The 16,549-nt window shown below is 43.1% G+C and overlaps 1 protein-coding gene across 1 annotated transcript in view; it reads left to right on the top strand.

Moving 5' to 3' along the window:
• The window catches only part of LOC110500599 (phospholipid-transporting ATPase ABCA1), a 279,746-nt gene extending 267,703 nt beyond the window's left edge, over positions 1-12,043 (top strand). Inside the window, exons 48-49 of the mRNA XM_090214665.1 lie at positions 4,171-4,414; positions 10,819-12,043. Of these exons, the coding sequence (XP_090070791.1) occupies positions 4,171-4,414; positions 10,819-10,944 (370 nt within the window). The 3' untranslated portion in view covers positions 10,945-12,043. The remainder of the gene's footprint in view (positions 1-4,170; positions 4,415-10,818) is intronic.
• Positions 12,044-16,549: the final 4,506 nt, after the last annotated feature.

The following is a 16,549-nucleotide window of genomic DNA, read 5'->3' as shown; positions in this document are numbered from 1 at the left end:
AAAAATCATACAATGTGATTTTCTGAAATTTTGTTTTAGATTCACAGTTGAAGTGTACCTATGATAAAAATTACAGACCTCTACATGCTTTGTAAGTGGGAATACCTGCAAAATCGGCAGTGTATCAAATACTTGTTCTCCCCACTGTACCTTTGATGATCTTCATCAGAATGCACTCCCAGGAATCCCAGTTCCACAATTAATGTTTGTTTTGTTCGATAATGTCCATGATTTAAGTCCAAATAGCTACTTTTGTTAGCGCATTTTGTAAACAAATCCAAAGTCACGAAGCGCGTTCACTAGGAGCAGACGAAATGTCAAAAAGTTCTGTTACAGTCCGTTGAAACATGTCAAATTATGTATAGAATCACTCTTTAGGATGTTTTTAACATAAATCTTCAATAATGTTCCAGAATTACTTTGTCTGTAGAAAAGCAATGGAACGCGAGATACCTCTCACGTGAACGAGCGTCTGACTCAAAGAGCCCTTATGAGCCCCTCCTATACAATAGAAGCCTCAAACAAGTTTCTAAAGACTGTTGACATCTCGTGGAAGCCTTAGGAAGTGCAACATAACCAATTTCCCACTGTATCTTCAATAGGGAATGAGTTGAAAAACGACCAACCTCAGATTTCCCACTTCCTGGTTGGATTTTTTTCTCAGGTTTTTGCCTGCCATATGAGGTCTGTTATACTCACAGACATCATTCAAACATTCTTAGAAACTTCAGAGTGTTTTCTATCCAAATATACTAATAATATGCATACAGTGCCTTGCGAAAGTATTCGGCCCCCTTGAACTTTGCGACCTTTTTCCACATTTCAGGCTTCAAACATAAAGATATAAAACTGTATTTTTTTGTGAAGAATCAACAACAAGTGGACACAATCATGAAGTGGAACGACATTTATTGGATATTTAAAACTTTTTTAACAAATCAAAAACTGAAAAATTGGGCGTGCAAAATTATTCAGCCCCTTTACTTTCAGTGCAGCAAACTCTCTCCAGAAGTTCAGTGAGGATCTCTGAATGATCCAATGTTGACCTAAATGACTAATGATGATAAATACAATCCACCTGTGTGTAATCAAGTCTCCGTATAAATGCACCTGCACTGTGAGTGTCTCAGAGGTCCGTCAAAAGCGCAGAGAGCATCATGATGAACAAGGAACACACCAGGCAGGTCCGAGATACTGTTGTGAAGAAGTTTAAAGTCGGATTTGGATACAAAAAGATTTCCCAAGCTTTAAACATCCCAAGGAGCACTGTGCAAGCGATAATATTGAAATGGAAGGAGTATCAGACCACTGCAAATCTACCAAGACCTGGCCGTCCCTCTAAACTTTCAGCTCATACAAGGAGAAGACTGATCAGAGATGCAGCCAAGAGGCCCATGATCATTCTGGATGAACTGCAGAGATCTACAGCTGAATTGGGAGACTCTGTCCATAGGACAACAATCAGTCGTATATTGCACAAATCTGGCCTTTATGGAAGAGTGGCAAGAAGAAAGCCATTTCTTAAAGATATCCATAAAAAGTGTTGTTTAAAGTGTGCCACAAGCCACCTGGGAGACACACCAAACATGTGGAAGAAGGTGCTCTGGTCAGATGAAACCAAAACTGAACTTTTTGGCAACAATGCAAAACGTTATGTTTGGCGTAAAAGCAACACAGCTGAACACACCATCCCCACTGTCAAACATGGTAGTGGCAGCATCATGGTTTGGGCCTGCTTTTCTTCAGCAGGGACAGGGAAGATGGTTAAAATTGATGGGAAGATGGATGGAGCCAAATACAGGACCATTCTGGAAGAAAACCTGATGGAGTCTGCAAAAGACCTGAGACTGGGACGGAAATTTGTCTTCCAACAAGAAATGATCCAAAACATAAAGCAAAATCTACAATGGAATGGTTCAAAAATAAACATATCCAGGTGTTAGAATGGCCAAGTCAAAGTCCAGACCTGAATCCAATCGAGAATCTGTGGAAAGAACTGAAAACTGCTGTTCACAAATGCTCTCCATCCAACCTCACTGAGCTCGAGCTGTTTTGCAAGGAGGAATGGGAAAAAAATTCAGTCTCTCGATGTGCAAAACTGATAGAGACATACCCCAAGCGACTTACAGCTGTAATCGCAGCAAAAGGTGGCGCTACAAAGTATTAACTTTTAAGGGGGCTGAATAATTTTGCACGCCCAATTTTTCAGTTTTTGATTTGTTAAAAAAGTTTTAAATATCCAATAAATGTCGTTCCACTTCATGATTGTGTCCCACTCTTGTTGACTCTTCACAAAAAAATACAGTTTTATATCTTTATGTTTGAAGCCTGAAATGTGGCAAAAGGTCTCAAAGTTCAAGGGGGCCGAATACTTTCGCAAGGCACTGTATATTAGCAACTGGGACTGAGTAGCAAGCAAAAACCTCTGGGCAACTTATTCATCCAAGCTACTCAATACTGCCCCCAGCCATAAGAAGTTAATTCCGTTTTTTGTGAGGGCTTGGGGTCAAATATGGGCGTATGGATAAGCTGTATTATGCGTATGGGTGTTTCGAATTAATCTTCACCTTAGAAAGCGCTGTCCATTTTGTTGCGTTTGGATTTTAACAACATCCACAACGACCATGTTTTCCATTCAGTTTCAACCTGTTGTTAAACTTGTTTCTTCAAATTGATCATCACAGTGAAGTGAGTTTTTAAATCATTATACTGTTTTGATGAAGTGTTTGATGTGATCTTCGGTTGTTTTTCCATTGATGTCAGAGTGGTTAGAGGGACAATAGAGCCCTGAGTACCAGGCCATTAGCGAGCTGGCGATTGTTAGTGAGTTGGGTACTACCAACGCATGTCCAGAGTAGCCTATTCCAACTGTGAGGGAGCATTTAATGAGAATCGGGAAATATTTTTTATTCATGTCAGAATGCACCATGTTACTGAATTGGAAAGGGAATGAATGAGCAACGCTCAATACGAGCGAACCTCATCACGTGTGCCACAATGTCTTTGTTTGTACATTCTTAAGAGACCCCGAAATAATGAGTCAGAAAAATCTGATTTTGGATTCACAATAACCTCCAAACAACTAATTACTACTCCTACCTAATTATTTTGAGGCATTCAGTTTTTTCTATTTTTATTTTTTAGTAAACATATAAATAAATACTGGGACTGAGACATTAGACTTGGCAGAGGTATACATACCCTGAAAATATATGTCCTTAGATTGGGATCGGCTTTAAGATGGCCAAGATGGCTCATATCAAGGTGTTTCAAGTCTGATGACAGAGAAGACACTATACCCCCCAACCTCGTCCATAGCACAAGGTGTGTTCCACATATGCACAGTCTGTACAGAGTGTTACATAATGTTAATGTGATTGCTGAGATATTAAACACTTAAATAGTCCAGATATTAAACACTACCGTTGAGTCCCAAATGGCACCCTATTCCCTATACGGAACCATTTGGGACACAGATGATATTCAACTCCCCAGGTATTGCAAAGATTTGATCATTTTTACAGACCTGTGTAGGAACTGTGTGTCTGGATGCACCCCACATGTCACACCATGATCCACTACTTATAGGTACACCCAAAGCACCATGGGTAAATCTACATGCCAACTCATGGCTTTGTGCAAACTCAGGACTTAGACAGTGCTCCTAGCGTCAGCACCTTATTAACAAACACAAACAAGGGAGGGAGGGATAGATAAGGATGGGAGGAAAGGAGGTGGAAGGAAAATTCCTTCAGGAGACAAACAACTCACAAGTTTCTCGGTTGTGCCGACTCACACCGCTCTTGCCTGCTTGTGACGCACCTGCTCCTCGACTTGCAGCATGCACCGGGAGCTTTCAACCAGCTGGGGAAATTAAGATAAATTATACGTCCCCCTCCCTCGCTCACTCTCTCTTACATTCCATCCCTCTATCCCTCCTTCTTTTATCACATGTTTATGTTAACACTAGGGCACCGCCACTAGGGCACCGCCACTAGGGCGTGTGTGTGTGTGTGTGTGTGTGTGTGTGTGACTGTGTGTGTCTGCTTGCACATTTGCCTTTGTGCGTTGCTTGATGTGTGTACTTGTAGCTATGTGTTTGTGCCTTTGTCTGTCCATATGCTTTGATTGATGTGTATGTGTTTATTCATTAGTGTATGTTTTCTCCAGGTTCGGGGACGGCTACACTGTGATCGTGAGGGTGGGCGGCTCGCCCCCCGCTCTGGGCCCCGTGGAGGAGTTTGTTCACGAGACCTTTCCGGGTAGCATACTGAAGGAGAAGCACCACAACACTCTGCAGTACCAGCTCCCCCTCAGCAAGGGCGCTCTGGTCAGCATCTTCAGCCAGTTCACCACTCATCAGCAGAGGCTGGGTGTGGAGGACTACTCTGTCTCCCAGACCACTTTGGATCAGGTAACCCTTCATTCAGTAGTTTTTCAGTAGTTTTTCAGGTTGGATCAGGTTAACCCTTCATTCAGTAGTTTTTCTGGGTGAGGACCATAGAGATACTACAGTGTTTCTATGGTATTTTATTTAACTATGTTGTGGGGACACACAGGGCATTTTCTTCCTTCCTTGCACTAACATTGCTGAGTCAACAAATCAAGTTGTAAGGCTGGTGAGGGCAAATCTGATCCTGGAGGGCAAGAGGGTGTTTCTTTTTTTGGCACGTGTGTTAAAGCTGGGTGAACATCTGCCGGCACTCCAGGAGTGGAGTTGCCCATCCCTGTTATGGCAATGAAGGCATATATTATCTATACAACACATTTCCTTTAAGACTTGTACACTGAATGCTGTTAGTCTTGCTGTTGAATGTCAACTGCCTCACCTCACGTTTCCAATTGGATGTGTGAAGCTTGAGATCTGATGTAATCAAGCCTCTGAGAGGAGAGTGTGCCTCGCCCTCAATGATGAACATTAGCACAGCAGTGGAGAGGTCTGGGTAGACTAGAGCACCTTAAGAGGGCCCAGCAAAGGTCACCTGTCCACTCATCCTTTGGGAGAAAAGGAGGGGAAAGAAGGCCTGCCTAGATAAAAACAACCCTCAGTCTGAGAGCCTCTCGAAAGCACCTGCCAGGAGAGGAAAGAAAAAATAAAGAAAATAATGAAAGAAAGAGATAAAATAATAAAGAAAATAAAAATGAAAGAAAGAAAGAGAGAAAGAAAGAAAGAAAACAAGAGAAATGTTCGCCAATGCAGCTATGGAGCATATTTACCAGATCACAGCGTAAGTAAAAAATCACACGCAGGCTATAAGGTCATTGCACTAAAACACAAAGGGGGTAAAACAAAAAACACCTATGGGGACGGAGACCAGACAGTCACCTTTCAGCTGGTGATTTATTGAGGAGAGCTCTGACCTACAGGGTTCTATTTTCGGCTGGTGTTACGACGGCACTAGTATCAAACGCACGTTAGTTTGCAACTTCGTCATGTAAAAACTGACGCACTGGCATTTTACAGCCCTAATGCCAGGTTTTTAATTTACCTGTCTTATCAGCTCGCTGGCGCACAGATGGGCGGGTGGAAATATTTGAGGAGTGTCATTAAAAACATGATCCAAAGTGCTAATTTCAGGAAGCGCTGATGGGGATATTTAAGACCAACCAAAAGCTGATTTTAACAGTAACGCAGTTGGTTATGGAATGAATTTTGACAGCGGAAACTCAGCCTATACAGCTGTGATGCACACTGCCCATATGCGCATGGAAGAATATTTGCTAAATGTGCTTTGGGTGCCTGTATACTTTGTGTTTATAAACATAAAAAACTTTTTCCCCCCATTTAATTGTATTTGGTTAGACACCAAGCATAGCCTCCCCTCTCAATTAAGTTATATATATTTTTTCTGACCAATGCAATCGCGAAGTAGTCAAGACTGTCGATAAAGGGTTTGGCTCCTAAGACTGCTTGGAAATAAATCTTAATCACCAAAGCTTTATTAAAATATCCAGTTTGAAAGGAGTAAAACAGCTGATATACCCTTTTTATCTATGCATTGTAGGCAAGCACACATGATTTTTAGCCATGCTGGTCCTGTATTGGATATGCGTAAAACCCCCTCCATGATTTAGGCTAAGTGCCCATGCCCATCATGAAACGAGAGATGAGAACCTTTGTGAATACCGGTGAACCTCATATTTAGAGGTTATCTGTAACCTGTAAAAAATAGCTTGTTTTCCGTTTCATATTTTCAAAACCCGAGCCGAGCCCACCCTTAGGCCTGCTATATCGAAGGCTGGTTCAACAGCAATGCGTGTCTTTTTATTATTAGAATGATTCACCTTCCTGGTTTTATAGTGACAACGTCCGTGGCGTGCTTGCAATGGAACTTCTGGAGATGTGTGAATGCGATCTGTTAGATCTGATCTGTAAGATGTTTCCGATTAGGTTCATAAAACATAGGCCTATTTAGGAGCAGTATAACGGTGAGTGGACATTCTCCCTTTCTATTTATATTGGATCTTTGTCCAGCTACTGTGAAATGTTAGGATGTGCGTAAAACCCTCCATAGTCTGCGTTGTTTTAGTATTATATGACCGCAGGGAGAAATTAAGGTGCCTGTAAGTGTGACAGCCTATTTTAAAACAAGTTTTGTTTAGTTTAGAATAATTTGTTCTTTTTTTAGACCTTATCAATAATTAAGTTAATCTTGCTTATTGACAATTTTTGGCTTGTCCACGCTCAGCCATACTACAATTTACAGTAGGCCTTGCCCTTATATCATTGTGAATGCTATTGAAGCAATGCAATTACTTAGACCAATGTGGACTGCAAATGGGTTCAAATGAACGTATTTAGCAAAGATGGGTCTACATTTTGTTATTTTGTTCCTGTAAGCCATTTAACAAACTATAACAGACTAACAATGGGATTTGAGTTGATTCCATGGAAATACATAGAAGACGTAAATACAGAATTTGAAGCATCCACATATTTCGCCATGGAGCAAGTTCTGATTGGCCAGTGAGGGGCCATGCCTCGACACACCCACATCTTGTTTATTCATCAAATCCCAGCCCTTATGCACCAACTCCAGCAAGTTCCCGGATAATTGTAAAAATAACAGAAAATTGTTCTGATACATGCCTGAACCTACAGCGCTACCGCCTGCGCTAAGATTTACCATTGCTGTAGGTTTGTTAAAATAGACCCCAACATGTAAGATCTGGCTCACACTACAATTCATATTGATCCGGCAATAAGGCTGAGGAATTAATGACTTTATTGAAAGAAAGGTTCCGTGTCCGAAATGTGTCTTGCCTACAACTTACTTAAACAACCTAGTGGTCTTGTCTGAAATCTGTCTCACTTACTACTTACTAAAACTACACACTAATCGTACTACATACTATTTAGAATGTACTGTTTAGTAAAAGCGAATACTATAAGCTACACATTTCAGCATACTAGTCTCATCCGACTGAGAATGTGTCATCTAATACACAGTTGTGTTGATTCCCTCCGTTCATTCATTTTGGTACAGAGCATTCCCTCAGCTGATTATCAGCTGTTGTCATGACGACTCTTCCTCAATATTGTGCAGTGAATTCTACTAGAAGAAAAGCAGAAATTAGTATAACATCCTGGCTTTTAAAGCATACAACGTTTTTTGGACCGAGTTTGGGAAACCCTGATCAAATGCACATTTGCGTTGTTTTCCGCCATCTGTTCATTGTTTCTCTATAACTAAAATACACAATTAACTTGAGCACTTGACATTTTCAAAGATACAGTATCTTCCCCTTTATGGAAAACAAAGGGTTACCTAGTGTCTGAGAATGAGTAGTAAACACTGATGCAGCTTCTATGTCCCTTATACATGGAAAGCTAAGTGTCACCTCAATCTACTGTGTCACCACTTCTACTGTTCGTCCCTGAAGAAACGTTTTTTGTTTTTTTGCACCACACACTACAGAGAGCATTTCAAAGAACAACGGAACAAACTAGCATATAGCTGACGTGGACTGGGGTGGCCTGTATTTAAAACATGCATTGTGGCGCATGTGGCGCACTGGGACTCCACCGCCACGGCAGCGAGGTTAATTGAGCGCCTCTGAGTCCTTCTCCTTGCCACGCGTCGGCGGCCATCTAATAAACACCCAAATGCCATAGTTAATACCCATACCCATCTGTTATTAACTAAATGTCAGTCACAAGCGCCGGAGCGTGAAGTCTAAGTTATAATAAACTAATGCTTAGAAGATTAGAGGTGATTGGAGAAACATGTTTGTGGTGAGTACAGTGGGAGAAGAGATGTTAATACTGCATGTGGCGTATGAAATGCTAGTATTTGAAAACATTACAAGCACAGCTGCACACATCCAATGCCTTTTTGAGCAGATTGCGGGATATCAAATATATTCACTAAAGGATAAAACTATGTTGCATAGTGCAATCTCTGCTCCCATGTGGGTTATTGGTGACAACATTTTGACCACTTACGTAGCTCTGCTATATAGAATTCTCTATTGTTCAGAATGGGTGTTGGAATGCGTTCACAAACAATACATTATTTCCAACCTTGACAAATACACAGTAGTCAACCTAGAATTGTGTTCCAGTATGTGTTCTGGGTATTATATAGTTTGCGCAGAGAACATTATAGTATATTTAAGTAATACTGCCTGAAAACCCAGAAATGATTGCGTGACAACTCCCAACAAGGGCTGTTCTGAGGCCTGAAGCGAATCCAAGGCCTGTGGTTGGTGGCAACCAGTGCTTCCTCTTCTTTGGCAGAGAATGGTACGTCCCACTCACGTTGTAGCCAGATAAAATGGTACTCCGGCGTTTTCTGTTCTCCATGTTAGGCTGCCAATAACTTTTTAGTGAGCTGTCACACCGATGGCCACTCACAGCCATTATTTCCCTTGCCTCCAGGTCTGCATCGGATAACTTTTGCATTCTGAAGTTCTTTTACATGTTTTGACCAAGTCGTTAATTCTAATCATTCTATTCATTAGACGTTGCTATGCTAAACAAATCATTGGCATGTCGGTAGCTCGCAGAGATTCAAAGATGATGAGAGACAAGAACTTCATAAAATTATGATTTAATAAATATCCAATAGGCCTACATATGCTGCACTGCGCTGAAAATGAATGAATGGAATTCCGAGTGTTTATGGTTTCCATGGTGAATTATTAGTTCCACATTCATTCTTGGGCTAGCTAGCCTGCTGGCATGGGAGAGATCCCATTTGTAAAATGAAACATTGTTGCACAGGTCATAGAGGCAGACAAGTAGGTTTAAACAACCCCAGAATGTTGCAAACCAAATAGTAGCGAGATTAAAACAATGGAGGACAATGGAATTGTGACATTAACACGTCATGGTATTTTGTTGGCCCACCACTCCCGCATATCAACCAATCAACACCCAGGATCCATACAACCCGTTTTATAAAGCGCTGTCAAACTCTGATATGGAAAGCTAAAGGCATAAATGTTTTAAGTCTCTCAGCATACTGTATTCAACCAATGGCATCTGGGGTTAAGATTCAAATAATCCCCTGATAGGTGGAATTGAAGATAGGCATGGAGAAATGCATTGATGTTGTTTTTACACTTCCTCATTCCCTCCTTAATAAGATGTAATAATGGTGAAGTTATAGAAAGAAGTTTTGTCAGCCATTCTTTTGTAAGGAAGCCTGTTGCATTTGCTAAACTTTAGTCTGTCAATCTCAAAATCCCAAAGAGCCCAGCAGTACGGTTCTTCACAGCACTAGTCCTCCTCAATTTAACAGGAAGTGTGTTTCAACGGGATCTAACGCCCAGGATCCTCCTCCATCAAAGGTATCACATACCTACCGTACCGTCTGACGTTTCTCTTGAGTCTCAAACGAAGACTTTCTAGTTCCAATTAAGATGGCCGACATTATCTGAAACCGGAACGGATCACGAAAATTGGTGGAACCTTCCCCTTTCATCTCAAATGAAACATGCCAGGCTGATTTAAAACAGAGTCCGGGCTTTATCTTTGACGCTGAAGTTAGAAGAGTGAACTTGATTCCACAAGGGATTCAGAAGATGACTGTGTTAGGAGGAAGAGCTGAGGAGGGGTGGTGGAAGTTTTTGGTTTTTGTTTTCATCGTTCCTCCTTTTGTCTGTCTTTGCTGCCCAAAGAAAATAAAAGGGCACTTGTTTTATGCCTCAAAGGTGATCGTAGGCATATTGTGTGGCATTATTTTATAGGCTGTAACTGTTGAGAAAGATGTACTTCATAGGCAGCGCCTAATGGACTAGGCGGAGAAGAATAAACATCCCCTGTAAACTGTTGTTTCACTGCAGAAACAATCTCCGCTTAAGTGGCTACACTCGTTCCCTGAGATAGCATGGCATAATATTAGTTGTGTTGATCCGAGACATGGGATTTGTTATACAATCTGGCCATCCCCCATTTCCTCTTAGGCCTATACATATAAAGTCACTTCATATCTTAAAATATATGGTGGCTTTCACAGGCCTTTTTTGCTTTATTTCGCTTTCTTCTTTTCTTCATACTTTACCGTTGTTTCCTCACCCCGTTACACAGACCAAGGTTAATAAAGAAAGTGTTGTAAATATTGTTGTGGGGGGGAGGGATCATTATCATGATGCCTTCGGTCTCGTTTCACAGTGTGTTTTGTTGAAATGTCATTAGGATGAACAGATCGGATACGTTGAATGACTTTCGGTTGAAATTCTTCAATAATTCTGAAAACCTAACCAACTTCAAACTAACTAAACTGAGACCCATTCATATGAGCAGATGTGTGTGTGCATGTGACATGCAAGGCCCTCCTGCATCTACTCTTACCACCCTGTCTTCATCCACAGGTCTTTGTCAACTTTGCCAGGTACCAACATGAGGAGGACAACCATGCTACTTATGACAACAAAGTGGACGTGTCCGGCGAAATGCCTATGAAAACTCAGAACTCACCTGTCCCAGAGAGCGCCTGAGTCCCAACGTTCACCACATATCACTGAACAGCACCTAGCGCTGTATATCTCAGGTCTAAGCTTGTAGATAGATTTAGTTTGTTTTACTTCTGCCAGTTGGCACAATAATGTTATAGTATGTTATTATGCAAATGTTAACCGTAAATAACACATATAATGCAATTGCAGAGTGAAATAAGGGCAAGTAAATGATTGGTAAGTGATTGGTCTACCTGCTTCATCAATGTATACATTTTGTCCATGAAGTTATTTTTGGGGATTTCTTAATTATGATGAAAAACAGACACACTTAATCGTGGTGTGGTGAAACACAGATTTTCCTCAGACCTTGTCATGCCAAATGACATGGCTAGGAAACAGCTCTTCCTCAAAGGTCAACACATGCTACTATGTTGCCCCTTGACATTCTCTTACGACTGTTGTTGCAATTGTTTCACTAGCTACTGATGAAACATTTAATACTTCCCAAATCGCACCCTATTCCCTATATAGTGCACTACCTTCTTTTTTTTTACCAGATCCCTATCAGTCTTCCAGGGCCATACTGTGGATATTTTCATATTATCCTCTCCTTCATTCCAAAATTAGAATGGCGTGCCCCACTTCGCAAAATATGCATTGAGTGCGAGACAGAGTCGAGAGCCTTACACTGTGTACTTGCAGGATAAAGTGTGCCTTCAATATAGCCTATCCTCTGTCTCAGGATCTCTCTGTAGAGCTGTAAAGATATATTTGTTCGCATTTGTACTGTTTACGTTTGATAAAACCCATGTAGATCTGCGTATAATGCAACTATGTTGGGAGAAAATGCAGGTAGATATTTTTTAACAATGGTGAAACCACACCAAGCACTTTGTCAGTTTGCCTGCATTACTTTTGCAGGTGCACTTAGCACTTTCTACCTAAAGCGAATAACTTCTCTGTATGTGTGTGTTTCCCTCATGAGCACTAGGGTTCACTTTGAGAGCTCAATGTAATTTGTATGCCGTTCAATGTCCCCCCACATTACTATCTTGTTCATTGCAAAGAATAAGAAATCCTATTTGTACTGAATATTGCTTTGTGCCAGAACAGATTATTAAACATTTGCACAAATTGTCATGCGACTAGGAGTAGAATTTGTAACTCCTTTAACTTGATATGCTCCGGGATTCATTAGGCCGTGTTCAAAAGTCGATTTGAGCTATGTGGCAGCCACTTTCAATATCTCACTCTGCTGCTTCAATAAGTGCACCGTTCTTTCCTTCTTTGTTGTCACCCTCCCCTTCGTTCTTTTAGAAGCCTTCAATTGTAGTCTATCTTTGTTGTCACTCGCGTGTGCAGCACTTCAGCTTTGACATAGAACTCTGCAAATTGTATGACGTTCGGTCATTTATTTACAGCCAACTGAACAGTGGTGGACCATAATACACAGACAGGATGTGTCGCACTTTTTATCATCCCCCTGTCGATCATTGTTTTCTATCATTCAAACACACCCGTTGACTTCAATACTTTTTCTTCAGTTTACATTTTTGCAAATTTTACATTTGAAAGAGTGAACAGTATTCAGATGGGTAAGTCAAAAGCACATCAAAACACGATCTTCCTTTCTCAATGGGCCTGAAAACAATGAAAACCTCTCAGAAAACCATGAATAAACAATGTCAATTTTTACAGTGTTGTTATTGCGATATCAACACTCTTATCCCCCTAATCACCCTGCCACTCCTGACCATCGTACCCAGAGGTCTTTGCTCTCTCTGCTACCAGCCCCATGAATCCTCCAGGTCCAAAGCACCTCTTACCTCCACCTCAAAAAGACCCCTCCTCCACTATGTATGCATTTAAAAAATAGCACCCTCGGCACCCCTACTTCCTGTGGCTATATATATAGAGAGGGTTCTACCCCTACTCCAGAGTGTAATGGAGATTTTCTTTAAAAAAACAGGTATCAAAAGCGAACCCAGTCACATCAAACTCTGGAATGACTTCTAGGATTCCCTTTTTAATTTGTTTCAGCTTTTTTGCAATGACATTTATATCCCTATAAATGCTCCTGGTGCATGATCTCGCCTGTTCAGAAAAATGGCTAGCTGACGTCTGACACCGTTAGCTCGCTATGGCAGGGGGAGATCAAATTCATATTTAGTAACATTGTTGCCGAAGTCTAAGTGGCAAACAGCTAGGCACATACAAACCTGTGCTGTTACAAACTACAGTGCCTTCAGAAAGTATTCAGACCCCTTAAATTATTCCACATTTTGTTGTTACAGCCTGAATTCTAAATTGATTAAATATATGTTTATTCTCACCCATCTACAGTCGTGGCCAAAAGTTTTGAGAATGACACAAACATTAATTTCCACAAAGTTAGCTGCTTCAGTGTCTTTAGACAATGGTAGCCTAGTGGTTAGAGCGTTGGACTAGTAACCGGAAGGTTGCAAGTTCAAACCCCCGAGCTGACAAGGTACAAATCTGTCGTTCTGCCCCTGAACAGGCAGTTAGCCTACTAGGCCGTCATTGAAAATAAGAATTTGTTGTTAACTGACTTGCCTAGTTACATAAAGGTCAAAATAAAAAAATCTTTGTCATGTTACTATGGAATACGGAAGTATAATTACATGCATTTCATTAGTGTCAAAGGCAGTTATTGACAATTACATGAAGTTGATGCAAAGAGTCTATATTTGCACTGTTGACCCTTCTTTTTCAAGACCTATGCAATCCACCCTGGCAAGCTGTCAATTAACTTCTGGGCCACATCCTGACTGATGGCAGCCCATTCTTGCATAATCAATGCTTGGAGTTTGTCAGAATATATGGGTTTTTGTTTGTCCACCTCTTAAGGATTGACCACACGTTCTCAATGGGATTAAGGTCTGGGGAGTTTCCTGGCCATGGACCCAAAATATCGATGCTTTGTGCACCGAGCCACTTAGTTATCACTTTTGCCTTATGGCAAGGTGCTCCATCATGCTGGAAAAGGCATTGTTCTTCACCAAACTGTTCCTGGATGGTTGGGAGAAGTTGCTCTCGGAGGATGTGTTGGTACCATTCTTTATTCATGGCTGTGTTCTTAGGCAACATTGTGAGTTTTTGATAATTTCAATGAAGGATATATACCTATCTACTTTCGAAGAATATCACTCCGAAATGCCACAAAAGCTTAGTTCAAATCACAACCCACGTTATATGGTTATTTTAATCCATTGGTTGTACTGCATGCTGAAATTTTGTGCAATTCACTTACCAGGAAGTTTGTATCATGATGGATAAACTAAGCCAAGCACCAATCTGAATGGAAAAAAGTGGGGCTTAGAGTCATTGATATTAAGAGGACAAATTGCCAATTTTCCGTTAGCTGTGTACCAAATGTGAAATTTGGTGTTAACAAAACTACTACATGCAATCATGTTATCTGCAGGTAATGCATCTGTCACTGCGCCTGACTCCACACCCACCTCTCCTTGGGGAGAACCTGACAGAATCCTGCACCGAATATCATGGAGTCAGCAGGAGCGGACGTGCCCTCCCTGTCCATGGAGGAGCGTGTCCTCCAGCATACAGCCGTGCTACACCGTCTGGGGACGGCTATGGATCAAGTGAGAGAGAGATGGGAGAGATGGGAGAGGGGCGGCCTCCCTACCCTGTCTTCAGCCACTTTCCAGCCTGCACCACCACCTTCTCCGGCGGCGGCCAGCCCTAGCGGGATTCGGCTCGCGCTCCCGAGGGATTACGATGGGACGGCTGCCGGGTGCAAGGTGTTCCTGCTCCAGATGGAACTTTACCTGGTGACCGTTCACCCGAATCCCTCGATAGAGAGAGAGAGAGAGAGAGAGAGAGAGAGAGAGAGAGAGGAGAATGTCAACGTCCTTGTCTCCTACCTTTCGGGCAAAGCCCTGGAGTGGGCCAACGTGGTCTGGGAGGGTCCAGACTCGGTGAGGGACCATTACCCAGAGTTCACTCCCCGCTTCTGGGCTTTGTTCGATCACCCACCGGTGGGCAGCGCGGCGGGTGAGCGGCTGTTTCATCTAAGGAAGGAGACGAGGAGCGCTCAGGATTTCGCGCTGGAGTTCCGGACACTGGCCGCTGGCGCGGGGTGGTATGACAGGGCCCTGATGGACCTTTATACAGTGGGGCAAAAAAGTATTTAGTCAGCCACCAATTGTGCAAATTCTCCCACTTAAAAATATGAGAGAGGCCTGCAATTTTCATCATAGGTACACTTCAACTATGACAGCCAAAATGAGGAAAAACATCCAGAAAATCACATTGTAGGATTTTTTATGAATTTATTTGCAAATTATGGTGGAAGACTGCGGAGGCCCTGTTTACACACGTCTTCTGGCACTACGGGGTGCCTGAGGGTCCCCAGTTCACTTCCCGGGTTTGGAGGATGTTCATGGAGCATCTGGGGGTCTCGTTCAGCCTGACCTCTGGTTTTCACCCCAAAAGTAATGGGCAGGTGGAGAGAGTGAACCAGGATGTGGGCAGGTTTCTGCGGTCGTATTGCCAGGACCGGCCAGGAGAGTGTGCAAGGTTCGTCCCATGGGCCGAGATGGCTCAAAATTCACTTCTCCACACCTCCACGGACCTGTCGCCGTTTCAGCACGTGTTGGGCTATCAGCCGGTCCTGGTACCATGGCATCAGAGCCAGACCGAGGCTCCTGCGGTGGAGGATTGGGTGCAGCGCTCAAAGGAGGCCTGGAGAGCCATCCAGGACACCCTGAAATGGGCCGGTGGGCGACAGAAGGTGAGTGCTGACCGCCACCGCAGTGAGGCCCCCGTGTTCGCACCGGGGGACCGGGTCTGGCTCTCAACCCAAAACCTGACCCTCTGCCTCACCTGCCGGAAGCTGGGCCCGTGGTTTGTGGGGCCATTTAAAGTCCTGAGGAGAATAAACGAGGTGTGTTATAGGTTACAGCTCCCCCTTACTATCATATTAACTCATCGTTTCATGTGTCTCTCCTCGGGCTGGTGGTAGCTGGTCCACTGCAGGACGTTCAGGTGCGGGAGGTCCCTCCACCCCCCCTGGACATCGAGGGGGGTCCGGCGTACAGTGTGCATTCCATCCTGGACTCTAGGTGTCGGGTGGGTGGCCTGCAGTACCTCGTGGATTGGGAGGGGTACGGTCCGGGGGAGAGGTGCTGGGTGCTGGTGGGGGACATCTTGGACCCATCTCTGCTGGGTGAGTTATACTGCCTCCATCCAGATCGCCCTGCGCCTCGCCCTCCGGGTTGTCCTCGAGGCCGGCGTCGGCGCGCTACGAGAGCCGCACGTCGGGGGGGGGGGGGGGGGGGGTACTGTCACGACTTCCGAAGGTGGCTCCTCTCCCTGTTTGGGCGGCGCTCGGCGGTCGCGGCCACAGATCCTTTTTTCTTTTCATTTGGTTTTGTCTGTCTTGTCGTTCACCTGTGTCCCATTTTGGTTAATTAGTGGGGTACTCTAATCTCGCCCTACCCTCTTGGTTTTGTGTGGGATTGTTTCGATTACTGTCATTTGTTTGGGTTGCGTTTTCGTGTGTTCTGTTGAACAGGTGTTTTTCTGGACTGCATTCTGGTTGTTTTGAGGCTACTGTTGTGGTCCTGTTCCTGGGATGTAAAATAAACACTATTTTCTTTAC

This window comes from Oncorhynchus mykiss, chromosome 21, assembly GCF_057628025.1.
Source record: "Oncorhynchus mykiss isolate SJ-2025 chromosome 21, ASM5762802v1, whole genome shotgun sequence".
NCBI classification, from domain to species: domain Eukaryota; kingdom Metazoa; phylum Chordata; class Actinopteri; order Salmoniformes; family Salmonidae; genus Oncorhynchus; species Oncorhynchus mykiss.
This window is presented reverse-complemented; position numbering and strand designations above follow the sequence as displayed.